The sequence below is a fragment of the Poromitra crassiceps genome (genome assembly GCF_964638095.1).
Source record: "Poromitra crassiceps genome assembly, chromosome: 2".
Taxonomy (NCBI): Eukaryota; Metazoa; Chordata; class Actinopteri; order Beryciformes; family Melamphaidae; genus Poromitra; species Poromitra crassiceps.
The window spans coordinates 2,133,517-2,153,443 of NC_139624.1; the positions used below are offsets into that span (position 1 = coordinate 2,133,517).

The 19,927-nt window shown below is 43.9% G+C and overlaps 1 protein-coding gene across 1 annotated transcript in view; it reads left to right on the forward strand.

Annotated features, from left to right (window-relative positions):
• The window catches only part of cand1 (cullin-associated and neddylation-dissociated 1), a 128,744-nt gene that overhangs the window by 74,554 nt on the left and 34,263 nt on the right, over positions 1-19,927 (forward strand). Inside the window, exons 16-19 of the mRNA XM_083652168.1 lie at positions 985-1,138; positions 6,226-6,466; positions 18,204-18,392; positions 18,986-19,129. Coding sequence (XP_083508294.1) covers positions 985-1,138; positions 6,226-6,466; positions 18,204-18,392; positions 18,986-19,129 — 728 coding nt within the window. The remainder of the gene's footprint in view (positions 1-984; positions 1,139-6,225; positions 6,467-18,203; positions 18,393-18,985; positions 19,130-19,927) is intronic.

Below are 19,927 nucleotides of genomic sequence, written 5' to 3' on the forward strand. Positions count from 1 at the left end.
GTTACAGTACATAAGAGTTATGTAACGTGAGTGGGGTGACTCACTAGCAGATGTGTCCACAGGTTTGTTGTTGTACTCAAGTAACACAATAAAACTACCTACCTCCAACACAATGTTGTTATCAAAGTATCCGGGGCCATGGTATTCCAAAATATTCTGTACTTTCCATTAGCGAGCCCTTATTCACATGCCGGAACTGATGCTCAAAATTGTAAACTGCAGTACATCACCAAACCACTGAGCACCAAACCGATACATCTGGCGCTGTGGAGCAGTTGAAACCCAAAATTACACAGCCGAAGAAGGTCCCGTTTTATAACGTGTATATCGCGTGCAGCCATTTGAGCCGACCTCCCAGACGAAGAAGGAAGAATTACTGATGAGTCGTGTTCAGGCTAGTGTTGTGATTGTCCGCTCCTGGCTTTGTTGTTTTCAGTCTGCATCGGCTGCATCTTCCTCCGCCTCCATTTTCTCCTGTCTCTCATCAAACAACAACTCGTGTCATGTCAAGACATGTCACCGCACCGGTGACATGTCTGCTAGAAGTGTGCCCAGAAATATAGCCCGGGTGAACCCCCCCCCCCAGGCCGGGGTGGTAAAAGGATAGCCCCTCGGCCCCGTACCTGGGGGAGTGGAGAGAAATCACCTAACCCAAACGAACGAAGACATGTCAGGTGGTCAGGATAGGTCCAGCTGTTAGAGCGGAGCGCCCTCTGCTGGATTATCAAGGAATTACATTTAAAAAAAATCCCCCCGCCGCGAAAAAATACTATATTATTATTCTTTTAATTCGGATGGGTCAATTACATATCGAACGTCCCCCCCCCCCCCCCCACATTCGAAGTTACATTCGAATTTCGAATAAAAAGTGACAGCTCTAACACAGACACACACGTCGCATTCTTATTATACGGATTCATGTTTTATTTTGTAACTGTGTGTGTGTGTGTGTGTGTGTGTGTGTGTGTGCGTGCGTGCGTGCAGCTCTGACGCTGATCGCCGGTTCTCCGCTGAACATTGACCTCCGACCAGTGCTCCCAGACGCCGTGCCTATCCTCGCCTCCTTCCTCCGCAAGAACCAGAGAGCTCTGAAGCTCTGCACACTGGCTGCTCTGGATATACTGCTGAGGAACTACAGGTCGGTCTGCCTGTCTGTCTTCCTGTCTGTCTGTGTCTCTGACTGTGTCTCTGTCTTTCTGTCTGTCTTTCTGTCTGTGTCTCTGACCGTGTCTCTGTCTTTCTGTCTGTCTCTCTGTCTTCCTGTCTGTCTCTCTGTCTGTGTGTCTGACTGTGTCTCTGTCTTTCTGTCTGTCTGTCTCTCTGTCTGTGTCTCTGACTGTGTCTCTGTCTTTCTGTCTGTCTGTCTCTCTGTCTGTGTCTCTGACTGTGTCTCTGTCTTTCTGTCTGTCTGTCTCTCTGTCTGTGTCTCTGACTGTGTCTCTGTCTTTCTGTCTGTCTGTCTCTCTGTCTGTGTCTCTGACTGTGTCTCTGTCTTTCTGTCTGTCTGTCTCTCTGTCTGTGTCTCTGACTGTGTCTCTGTCTTCTTGTCTGTCTCTCTGTCTGTCTGTGTCTCTGACTGTGTCTCTGTCTTTCTGTCTGTCTCTCTGTCTGTGTCTCTGACTGTGTCTCTGTCTTTCTGTCTCTCTCTCTGTCTTCCTGTCTGTCTGTGTCTGTCTTTCTGTCTGTCTCTCTGTCTTCCTGTTTGTCTCTCTGTCTGTGTCTCTGACTGTGTCTCTGTCTTCTTGTCTTTCTCTCTGTCTGTCTGTGTCTCTGACTGTGTCTCTGTCTTTCTGCCTGTCTCCCTGTCTGTCTATCTTTGTCTGTGTCTCTGTCTGTCTGCCTTCCTGCCTGCCTGCAAGTCTTCCCAGCGATCTTGCATAACATGGCTGGTAGCTACGTACAGTCTTTGTCTTGATTTCTAATTAGCACCAATACCAGAAGCTCCGCTCTTGAGCTCGACAGATAACTCGACCCAGTGGTTGCGAAACACCTCTCTAAAGAACATAGGAGCATTCCACCTGTACTCTAGAGAGTGACAGCACCACCTGGAGAGGTAGGATGTGGGCAGAGATCTTTCCACAGAGCGATGTGTCCTCGATTCAAAATAACTTTGAGGAAAAGCTTCAAGGTCTCATTTATCAAACTGAGCTCTACTTAGGCCCTGTGTAATTTTCATTTTAATTTAATGTTTATTTAAGTAGGGACACATACATAGAACATTTAAACAAGAAACTGTCTGATGCCATATATTATAACATTTATAGCCTGAGCTAATTTGCAATGTTTGTCCCTAGATGTTATTAAAAACAATTAAAGCAACTATACAACTATACAATAAAATATACAATAACAAACAATATAGAACAGTGAGTTTACACGCACGCACGCAGGCACGCCCGCACACACGCACACACACACACACACACACACACACACACACACACACACACACACACACACACACACACACAAGGGAAAGGCAAAGTCACTCATGAGTACATGGCTGATTGCTCTTCAAGACCTTTTAGGTTAGATTTAAAATGGTCCCAATTTACGGTAGATTTAAAATGGTACAAAACAAAATACTCAAGGCCTACAAAGTCGCCCTGCAACCAGAGGCAGAACTCGCCATCTTCGTCTGCTCAGAGTCCTCTCTGAACTTCCCTACAGCTGTGCAACAATCTCTGACACTGGGGACTATTGTCACCAAAAAACTCATTCTGAAGGAATGGAAGTCCTCCTCTTCACCCTATTTTCAGGTGTGGCTGATGGACATGAATTTTGTTATACAGATGGAGAGACTCAGGTCCCTGAGAGTCAACTCGCTTAATAGGTTCTCAACTATTTGGGACCCGTTTTTGGCTACTTTGATGAGGTTAAGAATGAATAGTGTCCGAGGCTCGCTTGTCTGGTTTCTCATGGACCCCTTGCGTGGGACCCCATGCACAATATCTATTACAAACACAAGCACCTTATGCGCTGGTAGCAACATGTTGGAATGTTGAACGTTGATGATGTATGTCTTTTTTTTTTTTTTTCTTTCCTGTGTCTGAGCCTGTTTGTTTGTCTTGTTCGTGTATTATTATTGTTCTATAAAAAAATCAAATCAAATATTGGATAATGAATTCCATAGTTTAAACTAGGGTTGTCACGATACCAAAATTTTGACTTCGATACCGATACCAAGTTTAGTATCACGATACTCTATACTGATACGATACTCGATACAGATACGATACTCGATACTAATGGATAAGAGACAGAATGTCCACAAGGTTGATCACATTCACAAATTCAAGGTTTAGTAACACCCTTAACTCATTCACCGCCAATGACGTCTTTGACGTGTTATCAGAAATAGCCCTCCCCGCCAATGACGTGTTTGACGTGTTTTTGTTTTTATTACTGCAGGGCGTAGTTTAAACACTTCCCCAGCCTGTCACATGGTATCAGGTCCCTATCATCTAAGACAACACGTGAACAAACACATACCGCAGCTGTTTTGAAATTGAGCAGGAGGAAAAGCAGAAAACTGGTAACGCTTCCTTGTGCAGACAGGAGAAACGCCATTGAAACGCGCCTCGGCGCGCTGCACGAGCTGGAGTCGCCTTCCTCTGTGCCAGCCGGGAGAAAGTAATCAAGAGATGTGTTTGATCATCGGAGGAATGAGGAAATGATCGATCAGTTTGCGAGGGCGGTGAGGACGTGTTGAATAGCCGAGGGGAAAACGGGAACGATCAGATAGCAGGGGATATGACAGGGAGACATGGACGAGGAAGGGTGCAAAATAAACACACAACAGCAAGGCACAAGGCAGAAGCGGGAGTCAGAGCAGCCCGCTGTCCTTTCTCAAGAGCTATTCAGTTGGTTCATGTAATCGCTGGGCTGCGTGCCCTCCAGTGTTGCTCCTGGCCAATCCCAGCGCCACAGGGCGTGGTTATTGCTTATCATATGTGGGGTTAGAAATCTAAAAGGGGGATCGTGTGTGTGTGTGTGTGTGTGTGTGTGTGTCTGTCTGTCTGTCTGTCTGTCTGTCTGTCTGTCTGTCTGTCGGTCTGTCGGTCTGTCTGTCTGTCTGTCTGTCTGTCTGCACACTCACTCACACCGAGTAAACTGTATTGTTGAATGTAAAAAAAAAAGCACTTCATGTGTATATATATATATATATATATTTTTTTTTTTGTCATTTGTGTCCTAACGAATAATATTTACATGTCTGATGTCAATACAGTTCAAAATAAAAGAATTGAGAGCGAGTTCTGCATGAGATTGTGTGCATAAATACATAAATGCCATTTTCTGCAATTTCTTTTCTCAGAGAGACATTTTGGGGGAAAACAGGGTGTATATAAATGGCTATAAGTAGAGTACAGAACATGCTAAAAGCTCACTTTTTTTTCCCTGGTGAACCCAGAGACGTACATCTTCATTTTGAGGTATTGCAAATCACTCTGGTGCTAATAGATAATTTACTGTGGGTCTTGAAAGATGACCAACAATTATGAAAATCTTTGGCCTGTGCTAAATATTGGCAGTCCTAAACTGGCGGTGAATGAGTTAACAGTCACTGTGGGATTGAAGGACACCTTTTGAAATGTGTCTCTCTGGTGTTAGAAGACCACCATATTAACTGAATGTTTCTGTATTAGAGGAATAACTAACTGAATGTTTCTGTGTTAGAACAACGCCATAATGTAGGCCAGTGGTTCCCAAATGGTGTGCCTAAATGGCCTGCATTTATATAGCGCTTTTATCCAAAGCGCTTTACAATCAGTAGGTAGTCTACATTCACCCATTCATACACCGATGGCGGCAGGCTGCCACGCAGGGTGCCTACACACCATCGGGAGCAAGGAGGGTTAAGTGTCTTGCCCAGGGACACAACGACAGCAGCTGGGAGGGAGCGGGGATCGAACCGCCAACCCTTGCGTCATTGGCCGACCCGCTCTACCTCCTGAGCTAAAGCCGCCCCAAAAATGGCACACTGGTGTGCCTTAGGACAAGTCCAGGTGTGCCTTGGGATTTTGCATTATTGCATTTGAAAATGTAGCCTAAAAGTTTAAACTATACAAAAAGTGGGTGTGTTGCTGCTTTGATGTAGTAATTTTGCAAAGTTTCAAATTAAGGCCTTGGCCACACTGATCCGTCAGAAAATGGACAGAACGGATAGACGGATAGATTTATGTCCGTTGCATGTACAAGTAACCTACTTGTACAGCAGGTGGCGGTAAGCACCTTGAAGGTGTCAGCGACCCGCCTATAAACCGAGAGAAGAAAGCTGGCGTCAGCTAGCTGTTAGCTCTGTGCGCTACGTTACTTATGTGGCAATAAAATGCCACCGAATGACCAGATTAGATTGTGAAATCAGACAGTGACACTGACTATCACGTTGTACAACAGCAGGATGGTGTACACAGAATTAATTATAGCCTCCTTCACTGCCTCGGCCGCCATCTTCTTTGGAAAGTTGAAACAAATCTTGGAACGCCTCCTCTCGAGACCTCGACTCTGATTGGCTAAACGGACAGTGACTATCCGACCATCCGATACGTCCATCCAGAAAAAGTTCATCCCTCTTCAACTTTCTGTCCATCAAAACGTATGCAAATTTACATTTACAAACAAAGTAGAAACCAAGTGGTCTAGATTGACAACGTCTATAACGTTATTAAAAGCAAACTGCAGCTGTTTGACACGCAGCTTATAACTTCAGAATGGACCTAATCAGGCTACTTCACAACATGGGAATATTTGCTTTACAAAAAACTGCAACCAAAGGGAAGAATAATTGATCCTTGTGTTACCTGTAGCATACATGATGCTGCCTCTGATTCATAAGTCGATCAGACGAATATTGAAAGCTGCTCGTTATTAGGCTCCCAATCTTAAGACCTGATCTGTCAGAGGACCTCTCTTTCGCATTTTTTTCTTTTTTTCCTTTATTTTTCGTCTGATAAATCTCTCTGTAAGTCGTAGGTGAGGATATTCCCTCTGACCATTCACAATGTTTTGGTTTCCCTCGGCAGGAGCAGGTAGGCTAGTTCACGTCACCATGGCAACGACAGAACATCATGCCGGGATGCCTCCTCGTGTAAAAAGCACTTTCTGTGTCAAAATAAAACGCTGACTCATTTGCAGGCCTTCATAACGCAGTATTGTGGGATCTCTCTCTCTCTCTGTGTGCCTGACTGTCCAGTTGGGATAAAGCTGTGTCTGTGTCCGCAGCTCTGCAGTGACCCCAGCCATGGTGGACTTTGTGCTGGCGGAGCTGCCTCCTCTGATCTCGGAGGCAGACATGCACGTGTCCCAGATGGCCCTGTGCTTCCTGTCCACGCTGGCCCAGACGCACCCCTCGTCTCTGGGTCAGCTGAGCCAGGATGACACCATCCTGCTGCAGCTCATCAGCCTGGTGCGTTCCCCCCTGCTGCAGGGAGGGGCGCTGCTCGCCATGCTGGACTTCTACCAGGTACACCACCTCTGTGTGTCTGTCTGTCTTGTCTGTGTGTGTGTGTGTGTGTGTGTGTGGGTGTGTGTGTGTGTGTGTGTGTGTGAGAGACTGTGATTGGTGGTACTCCACTAAACCACTCGGGTGTCACCAGACAGCCGCTGCCTGATTATAGAGTCCCAAAGTCACTCTTCTCTGGAACCAGAACTAAAAAAGAAACACTGGGGGTTGGGGGGTGAAATGTTCTATGGTCTCGCCTGATTCTAAATATCTTTATAGTTATAGTTTATAGTTATAGTTATCTTGATGTATTGTATAGTTCGGTTTGTTTGAAGTGAGCTACTCCCATACAGTCACTGTACTATGCAAAGTGATCTGGATGATGAGTGCACCGTGTAGGAGATCCGGCACTCTAAAGCAGCAGCCTCAGATAGTTGTCTCTGCAGCTTTGGGGGCCATGAACTAAAACGTAACTTAGCCACCTAAAAGAACGCCCACCTAAACAAATCAATATCTGTGTAGTGTACATGTATGCTGTATTTAAAAAAGAATTCAGCGCTTTACTTTACCGTCAAACAGCCCTCTCATTTGGCACTACATTTTCTCCCAACTGTAGAACTACTGTATTCCTCTGCAAAAGTGCGGTGCTGGATGACGCCGCAGATCAGCTGTTATTTGGGTTATTTCTCCCGGTTTGTTATTGAAGACGCAACAAATTGAATACACAAATGAAAATGAGTGATTTTGATAGCGACGATGATATGCCATTCACCCTGGTGACAAGAGCATACCTTTATGAACCAGAGTATACAGAAGAGGAACTTTTGCAGAGAGAGACTGCATGGGCAGAAAGAGAGAGACGGGCAACTGCTGCACCCGGCCACAGCGCACAGCTGGCTTGGCGAGGTGAATGTGAGCATTGTGTCCAGTATAACCATTCCCCGACCTGCCTTCTCCATTCCACATCAGCGCTGCTGCCTCAGCCTGTCAGTCATGTTGTAACGTGGATACAGGAGAGACTATTTGTTTCGTATTGCAAATAGAACGACGGACATAATAATAAAAATGCATCGGACTCACAAGTGTGCCAGGTTTTCTGTGCGTGACGATTTTTTTTTCGGATCGCAGATTAAAAAAAAACGCATACGAAATTTCGGACTGTGTGTAAACTCTGCCTGATATTCAGACTGAAGATCGTTACTGTAACTCATAAACTCATTTCCCCTCTACTCAAGAGGACTGGTCTGGAGCCAGGCTATAAACTCCTTGTCCATGGATCATTTTGATGTTCTGTTGCACCTGTTTTCTTTTGGAAAAGTAAATGCATGATAGCTGTGGGATATAGGCTATTGGATTTTATTTAATTTTTGTATTCATTGTATTTGCACAAAAAAGCTCTGTCCAGTAACCTGGAACACTTTAATTTTGAGATGTGTTTGAGTGAGATGGTCCTACTTCATGCAAATGATAAGAATTGTTATATGAATCTTAATTTTCAAACAAAGTTACAAAAACGTTTGTGTAAGCTGTCAATTGTTGTTCTTAGAAAGAAAATCGGAATCGACAGGTCAGACTATTCAAAAATCGGAAATCGGAACCGGCCAACAAAATAGCAATCGGTGCAATCGATTCTCGATTCCAACGATTCCAGAATCTAGAATCGATTCTCAATTATGTACTTTTATATTGCAATAACACATGAAGGTAAATCTAAGACAAAACATTTCAAATGTATTAATGCTGAAATTCAAATTCAACTTCTGAATTATTACAGTCAGGAACTAAATTAATTTTGCCAACATTCATTATGTTCTTCAGATAGGAGGGATTTATAGACTTTGGGGGGGATCTGTAGACTTTGGGAGGGATTTATAGACTTTAGGGGGAAGACATTAACCCAAGTTAAACTACGCGTCTCATGTGCAAGAGGTGGTGGCACCGTGGCAGTACACAAATTCCAAGTAAAAGTGCAAATAGTAAAGAAAATAAACGTACTACTATTGACTGCCCCAGAGGGAATCCAAATCCAAACTGCTCACACTGGTATTATTAGTGCCATGCTTTACCCACAGAACCACACTGGAGAGCCAGGAGAGGTGAAGGAAGATAAAGTTCTCTCATCTGTGATTTTACCTTTCCTTTTTAATTCTTCTGTGCTTGTTTGTAATTGTTTTGCCTTATTATACATTTGGTCTTTGGTGTGCAAACACTCTGTAACCTTGTTACGAAAGGTGCTATACAAATAGTTTATTTTATATTATCATAATGCTGATGTGGTGGACATATCCCACAGTGTAACATCGTAAGGCAGGCCGATGACAGTGTTCTGAATAAACACCTGCATCAGGTTAGACAAAAGTGCCCTGAAAATCACTGACCAAAGACTATAACGTTAGACACACTGGGTGTTGAGTATATCCAGCTAACATTAGCTGCTATTAGTTTGATAAATTAAGCAAAGATTGTTGAAACCACAGCCGCATATTCACATAGCTGCTAACTTTTAAATGGTCTACCAGACAGCATGCATAATGATAGTCAAGTCTTTTTGAAGATTGCGAGCGGCTAGCCGCTTTTACGACTGTGTTGTTGTCACTGTAGCCTCAACGCGAGACTCATCAGAAGGAAGAATGACTGCCATTGAGACTATTGGCACTGTAATGTTGCTAATGCTAACATCGCTACCGCTAGCCATCGACAGTACAACGCTAACTAGCGATCTCATTCATGCCAGCCAGCTAACACTAGCTTGCACTCTCTGCTGCAACTGTAGCTTTGTCTCCCGTGTATAAAACCATCTTCTGACACATTTTAATTCCATGTGTTTATGTGACTCTTCATAACAGCTAGTCTCGCAGTGCCAGCATAACAGCCAGCTAGGTTGGCTTGTGGCGTGTTTACAGAATGATGGAGCCCTTCCGCTCTTCCTATGACGAGTGGATCACATGCTTTTTTTCTACGGACACCATTGGTTCCGCGGCGCAGTGCTGCCTTCATGTGCAACATGAAAAGACAAAAGACAACCAGAGCATTAAAAATTAGACATTGCAATAAAATACGAAGAAGAATCGATTCTTGGGAATTGGGAATCAATCCAGGAATCGTGGCATTAAAGCCCCATTCAGTAAGTTTTCCACTGCGCCCTCTGCGTGCATTAGTATCGATAACGATATCGCCGTTCAAAGTCAACAAAACACAGCGCCAGAAGCTCTATGTACATGTTGTGACATCGGGTACTCACCACGTGATGAAATAATAATCCATAGTTCCGTGAAACATCATTTTCGTAGCAAATCCGAATCGAGTTACTTCCTTCTTTTCATGAACACAGCGCTTCCGCTGTACAGCGCATGCGCGCATGCTTTTCTTTTTTTCTTTTTTCTTGCTACGGGACGTGAGAGACAAACTGCTTAGTCCCAGGGCTGGCCAATGGAGGGCGGTGTGGGATAAATAAAGACGAGGGTCTCCCTATTAAAAGTCAATCTACCATGTCCTGTGACTAAAAATCAGTTATATTACAGTAAAAAATGTCAAAAATCTTACTGATTGGGGCTTTAAGAATCGCTTTTTTGGAGCACCCCTAATAGTTGGGTCGTTTCCGACGATTCCTTGACCGTGGAGAGCAGCGGTTCGTTTCTCAGTGGATTTGTCATCTATGAAGGTTAATAAACAAATTTAGCTCCCGCGCCTTTCGTGAAAATGCGGGCAACTTTTTTGACAGCCCTAAATCTAAAATGGCTACCATCGACTATGCTGGAAATTAACTTCTCAATGGTTTGGCCTACAATGCTGCAAAGTACATGAATTCTGGGACTTTTTGGGTCAAGGGATTCATAATTGATCTCATTTTGAGAATTTGACCTTTGACCTTTTTTTGACCTTCAAATCTAAGATGGATGCCAATTTTCAGCACAAAAAGGTTGATTTTTCTAAATTGTCGTAGAGCCTTCATATTAGGCTCTAATTAAAGCTCTGCTCATGCTCAGTTGAGTTATAAACAGTAAAACAACATGTAAATACACAGAGGTCATCTCAGAGGTCAGAAAGGTCAAAGTTTGTGGTTCACGATTCACAAACCTTCGCTCCCTATGGTCACTAGTTTCTCTCTATGATCATTAATTTAGTAATTAATTCAATTCAATTGAATGTTAAATGTGTTTATCGGGATACAGTGGCATGCAGTACATTTGTACATCAATATCTACTTTATGGCAATATATGGTATTTAACAAAGTAATAAGGGTAACAAGGAATTTAACATGGGATTTAAACTGAATTAATTTAGCAACTTAATGAAAGTGCTCATGCACAATTGAGTTATAAACAATACAACAACATGTAAAACAACAGTAACGAGGATAAGAAATAATTTAACAAAGGATTTAAACAGAATTTGGAACTTTACATTGTTTAGGGCCACTACTCTTCATCTGAATCTGTTGATTCTCCACACTCACTCCTCTCATCATCGCTACTACGATCATCTGAACTAGGGATGCAACGATTATTTTTTTTGATCCACGATTATAGTCTGAGAAAAAACCATGATTATCACGGTTTCACGATTATTGTTATGGACGTATAAAAATCACATGAGCATTCTCTAAATAGAGGTTTTATTGTATTTCCCCCACAACAGTTGCTGCCTTCCGGAATACTAATGCACGATATGGATTTTTACAGCCGATAGTATAGGCCTACGCTAACCGATAAATATTCTCCTGGCCAATAACCGATACGTTAAACATACTATTGTTACTTTTTTCACATTTTTGTATTTAAAAAAATAAGTTCTTAACCTGTATTTTATGCACACCTGGGATTAAAAAAAGAAGAAAGGGCAGATGTAGTGAGCAAAGATGGATGATTTAATATTCCATGGCTCTGACCTAATCAAATCTAACTGACATCACTATTGTGAACATAAAACAAACAACATTTCTGATATAATATATATAATATATATATATATATAATACAAAAAATATTGTATTATTATTTTATAGAAGCGAAAGCCTATAGCTGCTTAGTCTGCAGAAAAAAACACAAAAGGCATAGTAACTTAGACTCTTATTGGCATGTTACTGGCAACTAAATGTGCCGTCTGAAATGAATTTTGCATTGGGGTCAGTTCTATTGAAGTGATGATGGGGCAGGCATGGAAAGCCTCACTATAAGCCATCATGTGTCGTTTCACTTTTTACTGGAAAATGCTCCCTCTGGATTAAAGAAAGGACACTCTGTGGTGTTGACTGGTGTTTGTTATGTAAATGTGCGCATTTGTTTTCGTTGTCTCAGTCAGATCATGACTGCCAAGCAGCTAGCTACGTTAGCTTCACGTTATTAGGCCTACATGTAACGTTAGCGGGTTGCTTTTGGAGTTGACATAAACCCTTGATGTTTCTTTTCGTGTAAAGCATGAGGTTCTCTATGGTTTAGGCCAGCGCTGGGAGCATGAAGTGCTTTAAATGCGGGGATGTTTGGTCACAACGAGCTTGAGGAACTATGTACGCTAGGCTATGGCCAGCTAGCTAACATTAGCCACAACAGCTAACGTTAACGTCAATGACTGTATGTTAACGCTAAACAAATCCGCTGCCTCTTCCCCACGTTTGGTTTAACGTAACACCAGCTCAGACTTTCCCCTAATCTCAGAAACCTTGCGGGACATGTATTGCAACATTTATGTTAGGCTGGCATCCATGGCTAGGCTACAGACTGGCTACTACTGGGAGACATGGCAGCTGCCTGTGTTTGGTGCCTCCGCTAAATAGTCCGTGCGGAAACGAAGCGAGAGAGACAGGTTCCTCTCCTTCCAGCGCCGTCTGCGCCGCATGGGAGTTTAAACTGACGGACTGTTGTGAAACAAAACACTCGGTGTAGCGGAGCCTCTGCGGTTATATAACCGTGACGTTTTAAATCGCGGTTAATAGTCAAACCGGTTAACCCCTGCATCCCTAATCTGAACACACTCTCTCCTCTCATCATCGCTACTACGATCATCTGAACAGTCATGAAGTGTGAGCTGCTGGGGCAAAGGGGGAACGGTGTGATGCACTGGTTGGCACGTCCCATTCACGAGTTCCCAGCCATGACCAATGAGAGAAGGATGCTCGAGCAGATTGTAATGGAGCTGGCCAGCCATGGCCAATGAGAGAAGGATGCTCGAGCAGATTGTAATGGAGCTGGCCAGCCATGGCCAATGAGAGAAGGATGCTCCAGCAGATTGTAATGAAGCTGGCCAGCCATGGCCAATGAGAGAAGGATGCTCCAGCAGATTGTAATGAAGCTGGCCAGCCATGGCCAATGAGAGAAGGATGCTCGAGCAGATTGTAATGAAGCTGGCCAGCCATGACCAATGAGAGAAGGATGCTCGAGCAGATTGTAATGAAGCTGGCCAGCCATGACCAATGAGAGAAGGATGCTCCAGCAGATTGTAATGGAGCTGGCCAGCCATGGCCAATGAGAGAAGGATGCTCCAGCAGATTGTAATGGAGCTGGCCAGCCATGGCCAATGAGAGAAGGATGCTCCAGCAGATTGTAATGGAGCTGGCCAGCCATGGCCAATGAGAGAAGGATGCTCCAGCAGATTGTAATGGAGCTGGCCAGCCATGACCAATGAGAGAAGGATGCTCCAGCAGATTGTAATGGAGCTGGCCAGCCATGACCAATGAGAGAAGGATGCTCCAGCAGATTGTAATGGAGCTGGCAATATACGGTAGTTTGTCCTTTCCACATGAAGATCCAACAATCGTCATCAGGTGGCAGACGGATTGTACACTTCTTCTTGAGTTTGTGCCACTTGGAAGCTCTGGCCTGCCCACAGGTAACACATGCACTCTCATCATAGATAATGGAGAGGACAAATGCCTTTATGTCAGCTTTGACTCCGTCTTCTAACTCCAGATTCTCACCCACTTGTGCCAGGAGCTCTCTTGCCTCAGGATCAGTGATCATCTTCTCGAACACCCTCTTCTTCCCATGCCCATAGAACCCTGAGGTGTGGTCACTGCCAGTGATTGCATGGAGAGGTATGATGATTTTTGCCACCTCTTCTGAGAGCATGGTGCCACAGTTAATGAACGCATGCTTGTGTTTAATCAGCAGATCACCTTGGAGTTGTTGCGAGACATAAGCCGCTTGAACAAACACATCCGTGTCCTCACAGTCCAGTACAACTGTTCCAGTGTAGTTCATGGTCCTCAGCATAGCATAGGCAGAGTAGCATTGTGTCTGACTCTGGATGCTTGAAGACATAGTCCCCGCATGCCACACCAGTGCCCAAGTAGGTTGACGTTTCTCCCTCGCAGTATATGTCACCCCGCATCTGACCAACTTGTGCTTTCAACTGTTCCTTCACAAGCTTCTGCAGTCTGACCTTGTTTCCTGAGTTGATCATGAGTTCATTGAACTCAGCAGCTCGTGGGAACTTGTCTTCGGGGAAAACATTTGCGATATGTGGATGTTTTGCAGCCCGATGATCGTGCTCATCATCCTTGATGCTGAAGGGAAGGTCATACCTTGTCATTGATGAGGATGATTTGGCATGCCATTAGTATGGCGGAAGAAGATGATAGCACAGATTTGATCAAGGTAGTCATTCCAGCGGGATTGCTTCCTAGCCTCGCCGTCGTCAGGTGTGGGGGTGGCTAGCCGCCAGATCATCCCCATGTCCACAAGGCTGATGTGGTTTCTCAATAACTGGGTCTAGGTTGAAGAGTTCTAACAACTTGCTCTTAACAGTCTTGTGCTTTGACCCATCTACGTTGTAGAGTGAAAGGCACTCTTGAGTCACTCTCCCCTCAAGGGTTGACTCAAGTTGGATGAAACCTAATTCCCTCCGCAAAGTCCACCAGGGCCGCCAGCCCTGATCGCTCCATCTGGGCCTCCTTCATCTGTGCACCAGATGGTGCACAGATCCTTTCACTTGTGAAATTCTGTTTCTTGTTTCTGTGGATGGTTGCAGTGAGAGCCTTGATCTTGGTGAACACTCGCTCTTGCAGCAGGGTTTCAACTGGAGCTTGGCCATGTGGAAGTGCAGTCTTGAGGTCATGCACTAACTCCGGTGAGGTGACCAGGCCAGACTGTAGTGACCTCAGTTTAGGTGAGGAGATGTCAAAGGGCTCAGCATCAAAATCCTTCATGCATGCCTGCAGGTCCTGAACTTCCTGCTCATCCTTCTTCATCCTCGCTGGTTGGCATTCAACATGCTTCCTATGGCGATGCTGACACTTGAGGTTCCGCTTCAAAGTAGCTTTCACCCTTGCTACGTTGTTTGCATTCCTTGCAACCCTGACTAACTTTATAAACAGCGTTTTAAATCCTGCAGTAGCCTATTATAAGCTTACCATTTACAAGTACTTACCCAGTTTATCTGGCATAAAATCGCCTTTCTAGACAAACGGCAGGTTTCCGACTCATTTTGATAGAGCGGGTCACATTTTAATATATATTCAATATACCATTTTTATACTAATGTTATTAAATGTTGCCACATTAAAAAAAAAAAGGAAGTACGGTACTGTATTTCATGAGGAAAGAAATGTTGCTGCATAACAGGAAAAACCCATAAAGCAAATGTTCGTCATTAACCACAAATGTTGACTTTTTGACCTCTGAGATGACCTCTGTGTACTTACATGTTGCTTTACTGTTTACTACTCAACTGAGCATGAGCAGAGCTTTCGTTAGAGCCTAATATGTAATTTGCAGCATTGTAGGCCAAACCATTGAAAAGTGAATTTCCAACATAGCCGATGGTAGCCATTTTGGATTTAGGGCTCTCAAGAAATTGTCAAAATAGCGCATACACGTACACTGATATTGATTTGTTTAGGTGGGCGTTCTTTTAGGTGGCTAAGTTACGTTTTAGTTCATTGTCCCCAAAGCTGCAGAGACAACTATCTGAGGCAGCTGCATCAGTGTCGGATCTCCTACACGGTGCACTCATCATCCAGATGGCTTTGCATAGTACAGTGACTTTGGTGTAGCTCATAGGACCCCACTTCAAACAAACCCAACTATCCCTTTAAGTGCCAGGGGTGTTTCTTCATTGTTGGCTTGTTGAAATGTTATTTTAATACATTTGAGTGGTTCAATTGTTTGGAAATGTCTAACGACCTAATTGTTATTGTGGAATATTATGAACCAGGTACCTCATGCTGTGAGAAAATGTATTACCAAATGTAATTAATAGGCATCTCCGCGCACGCTCGATTCCTGGGCTCGCCCGCTGCGAGCTGGCCCTCGCACGCGCAGCTTGGCCGCTGTGCGGCCTTGCCCGCAGCTGGACTGCTGCGTGGCCTCACCTGCCCTATTGGCTCTCTCTCTCCCTCAGTCTCTCCCCCTCTCCTCTCTCTCCCTCTCCCTCAGTCCCTCAATTAATCTGCCCTAATTAAAAAATCCGGCCTGCCACCTGCACGGGTGCTCTTTACACCCCCTGAAAGTTTCAGCCCGATGGCACATAAAAGGGCATAGCTGTGGCCGGACAAAATTCTTGAAACAGAGAAAGAGTCCACATTGTCAAATTTATAGAGATGATGGATAGATAGATGGATAGATAGATGTCTCTTAGCAAGAGCCAGGTACAGGCACAGGGCCCTTATCTAAGGCAGCATTGCCTAAATAGTGAGGAATTGACGGATAAGCATGTTTTTGGCCGTTTTGTCTGCTTTTTCTAAGTTGTATTTATTATTATTATTATTATCATCATCATCATCATTACTATAACATGTACTGTTATTATTGTTATGTTATTATTATTTGTATTATTGTAATTATTATTAGCAGTAGTAGTAGTAGTAGTATTATTTTATTTTTTTTATTTATTTTTTTATTCAATTGGCCAGATTTTTGTCTGTACTGTATAAAAAAAGCTCTGTTATCGGAATATCAGTATCGGCAGATATCCAAATTCAGGTATCGGAGTCGGATTGGAGCTGAAAAAATGGATTGATGCATCGTTTATTTATCGGCTAAAACTTCATTGTCGAAATAATACACAATAACATAAAATGGCCCATATCGGCCGATAATTTATCGGATCGATATATATCGTGCATCCCTAATGTTTTTTGTTTTTCTTTTATTAATCGGCCCTAATAATTTGGCATAAGATATTGATAGCTATATTAATGCTGTGATATTATTCATTTCATGCAAGGGCAGACACATGTGTTCATCTATATTAGGGCTGGGCAATATCATCGATACAGCAATATATCGCAATATTTTATTTCCCTGATACTGTATCGATACTTGGACGCCAAGTATCGCGATATTATTATTATTATTATTTTTTTTTTTTTTTTGCAGGCCATGCCATGCCAGGCCTCTGCATCTGGTGATTCCCACCCTTTAATCGATACTGTATCGATATTTCCCATATCGATGCGTTCAGTAACACACTCAACACTCAGTAGTTTTGACAAAATTTGTCCACTAACTTATCAGTATAAAGTGATGTACATATTATTACACTACCTGGGTAGTACACAGTGTGTTGTATCTTTAGCTCTATTATTTAATGTTGAGTAAATTCTGTAGAATATCGCAATATATCGCAATATGTATCGCATCGCAATATATCGTGATACAATCGTATCGTGAGTGACCCAAGTATCGTGATACGTATTGTATCGAGAGATCCTTGCCAATACCCAGCCCTAATCTATATGTGGATTCACGCTCATGTTAACACATTCAGTGCCAGCGACGCCATATGGCGTCATTAGAAATTTACCGTACAGTGCCAGCGACGCCAAATGGCGTCAGTACCTCCAAATTGTTTTTTTGACGGGGGGGTGTCGATCTAAGCTTCTTACGTCGCCTCTAACAATATTGTAGCTATTGGAGGTCGATAACCTATTTTACAAACCCATTAGGTGGCGACAGCACTCTCCTGATCAGAGAAAAAGGAGCCAAACACACAGAAATAGTCACTGGGGAAAATGAGGAAATTGCATCGCATCCGTCCGTATGCATCGACGTGCCTCCATAAACGAGCACAACGCCAGCTGTGCCCCCAGCAGCAGCATCCGCTGTCACAGCTGAGCACCTCCATGTACGCTGCAACAGCACATTCACATAATCAGCCTTATTATTCCGAACTGGAAGCATGCCAGCCCGTGACAAACACACGCGGAACCAAAAAGCTGAATGTCGCGCACCATTCACTGTGTGTGCGCAGCAAACTCAGCAGAGACTGAGAGCCACCAGACACATAAGACACACCCAGGAGGCGTGTGCAGTTGAGGGGGGGGGGGGGAGCACGCAGAGCAGCATACACTTCACCCAGACAGACCCAGACATCAGAAAATTAGCTTCAGAGTCAGTGATGTGCTTGAAATGTTTAATTTCACAAAAGGCTCATTATCTCAGCTCGTAGAAAAAAAGGGATGTTTTTGCTTCAATCAAGCTATCTTCTCCGGCTCATAACTAAAGAACGGAAAATGGTATCAATAAACTTTTTTTTGCAGGTGATAGAAGAGAGTCTCATCGTTATTTGTGCGTGTTCAGTGTTTACATAGTAATTATTAAAAAAATTATATGACTGTTTTAAAATGCATTGCGGCCTATGTGGCACAGCAAGCAACCTTTTGCCCAAGGGCCGTGGCACTGAAAGTGTTAAGTAACTCCGGACTCGCACTTGAAAACTGGAGACTCGACTTGGACTGTTATGGGGACTTGACTACAACACTGACTGTATTCGCATGCTAACTCTGTGTGTGTGTGTGTGTGTGTGTGTGTATGTGTGTAGGCCCTGGTAGCCACAGACACCCCTGGGCTGGGCTACATGGACCTGTTGAGGCTCCTGACCGGGCCTGTTTATGCTCAGAGCGCTGCCCTGCAGCACAAACAGGCGTACTGCAGCATCGCCAAGTGTGTCGCCGCCCTGACCAGAGCCTGTCCTACTGAGGGCCCTGCTGTGGTGGGACAGTTCATTCAGGTACTGTAGCTGTCTGTCTCTGTCTTCCTCTGTCTGTCTCTGTGTGTGTGTCTGTGTCTGTGTGTGTCTGCCTCTGTCTGTCTGGGCCTTCTCTCAGTGTGTGGTCTGAATGCAGGGTTTTTACTAGCTCAGAATGGGCCTTTGGGGGGGTGACTACGCTCGTCAATAAGATGATCGGTCCGATCGTGCTTATTGACAAGCCTATCCTACATTTGACTTTTGGCTTAGTGTCAGGGTTCCTGAACACACATACATCAGTCATTGTCAGAAATTATTGAGCAATGTGATTTTACAGCTCTTCAAGTTTTAGACATATAAAATAATTTCAATGTGCAAATTTTGAAATTGTCTAAAATGATTGTAAAATGTTTGATTTTGAGTTAGTATGCAATCAGGGTTGTCCTGAACTCAAAGGTATCAGGCCATTAAGGGTTGGCTAAGACCTCTTTCGGGGGGGCGCCAAAAATGTCTCTATGCGGGAAAAACCCTGGGGTGTCTGTGATTGGTGGAGGGGGTAGGCCTTCTCTGTGTGTTGTCTGTGTTTGGTGGAGGAGGCGGTCCTTCCCTCAGTGTGTTGTCTCTGTGACCAATAGGATGTGAAGAACAGCCGCTCCACAGACTCCATCCGGCTGCTCGCTCTGCTCTCATTGGGCGAGGTGGGACACCATGTGGACCTGAGCAGCCAACCAGAACTCAAGACTGTCATCCTGGATGCATTCTCCTCCTCCAGTGAAGAGGTACCTGTCTGTCTGACCAGTTGCCATACCTTCGAATATATATATCAGAATCATAATTGTTTTATTTGCCAAGGTATGTTTTCACATACTAGGAATTTGTCTTGGTGTGGTTGGTGCTCATTAACATTGATAAGAACAAATATACAGGACATAAACAAATAAGATCTAAAGAGAGTATAAAATATAAAAGGATTCAGATATTAACAGATATAGACAGTATTAACAGATATAGACAGTATTAACAGATATCAACAGTATTAACAGATATCAACAGTATTAACAGAATAAAACCAGTCTTGTCAGCTAGGTGAGGTAGCCGAAGTTTGAATGTGGCCAGAAGTTTGCTGAAGTTAGCCGAAGTTTGCTGTTTACAGAATACGTACAGGGTCAGGGTGCATCAGAGGTAGCAGCAGTAAGTGAGCTTTGTGTTGACAAGGTTTGCAGATAAGTGACAGTCAGAGCAAGAAAATATGAACAGTGATAAGGTGCATGATATAGTAGCAGTAATATAACAGAGTAACACAATATGTAGAGTGGAAAGGTGCCCAATAGTATCAGCAGAGTAATGTAAAGTATGTATATATATATATATACTAGGCATCTCACGTGCTCGATTCCTAGGCTCGCCCGCTGCACGGCCTCACCCATCCTGCAGCTTGCATACTACAGAGGCACGGATGAGCTTTTATGCCATCCTAATCCGCGTGTATGCATGAACCGTCCGCCCGCCATAAATCCGCGCAAATTATTTCATACTATTTATAGATCCGCGCCCGCCATGCACCCGACATTTCACAA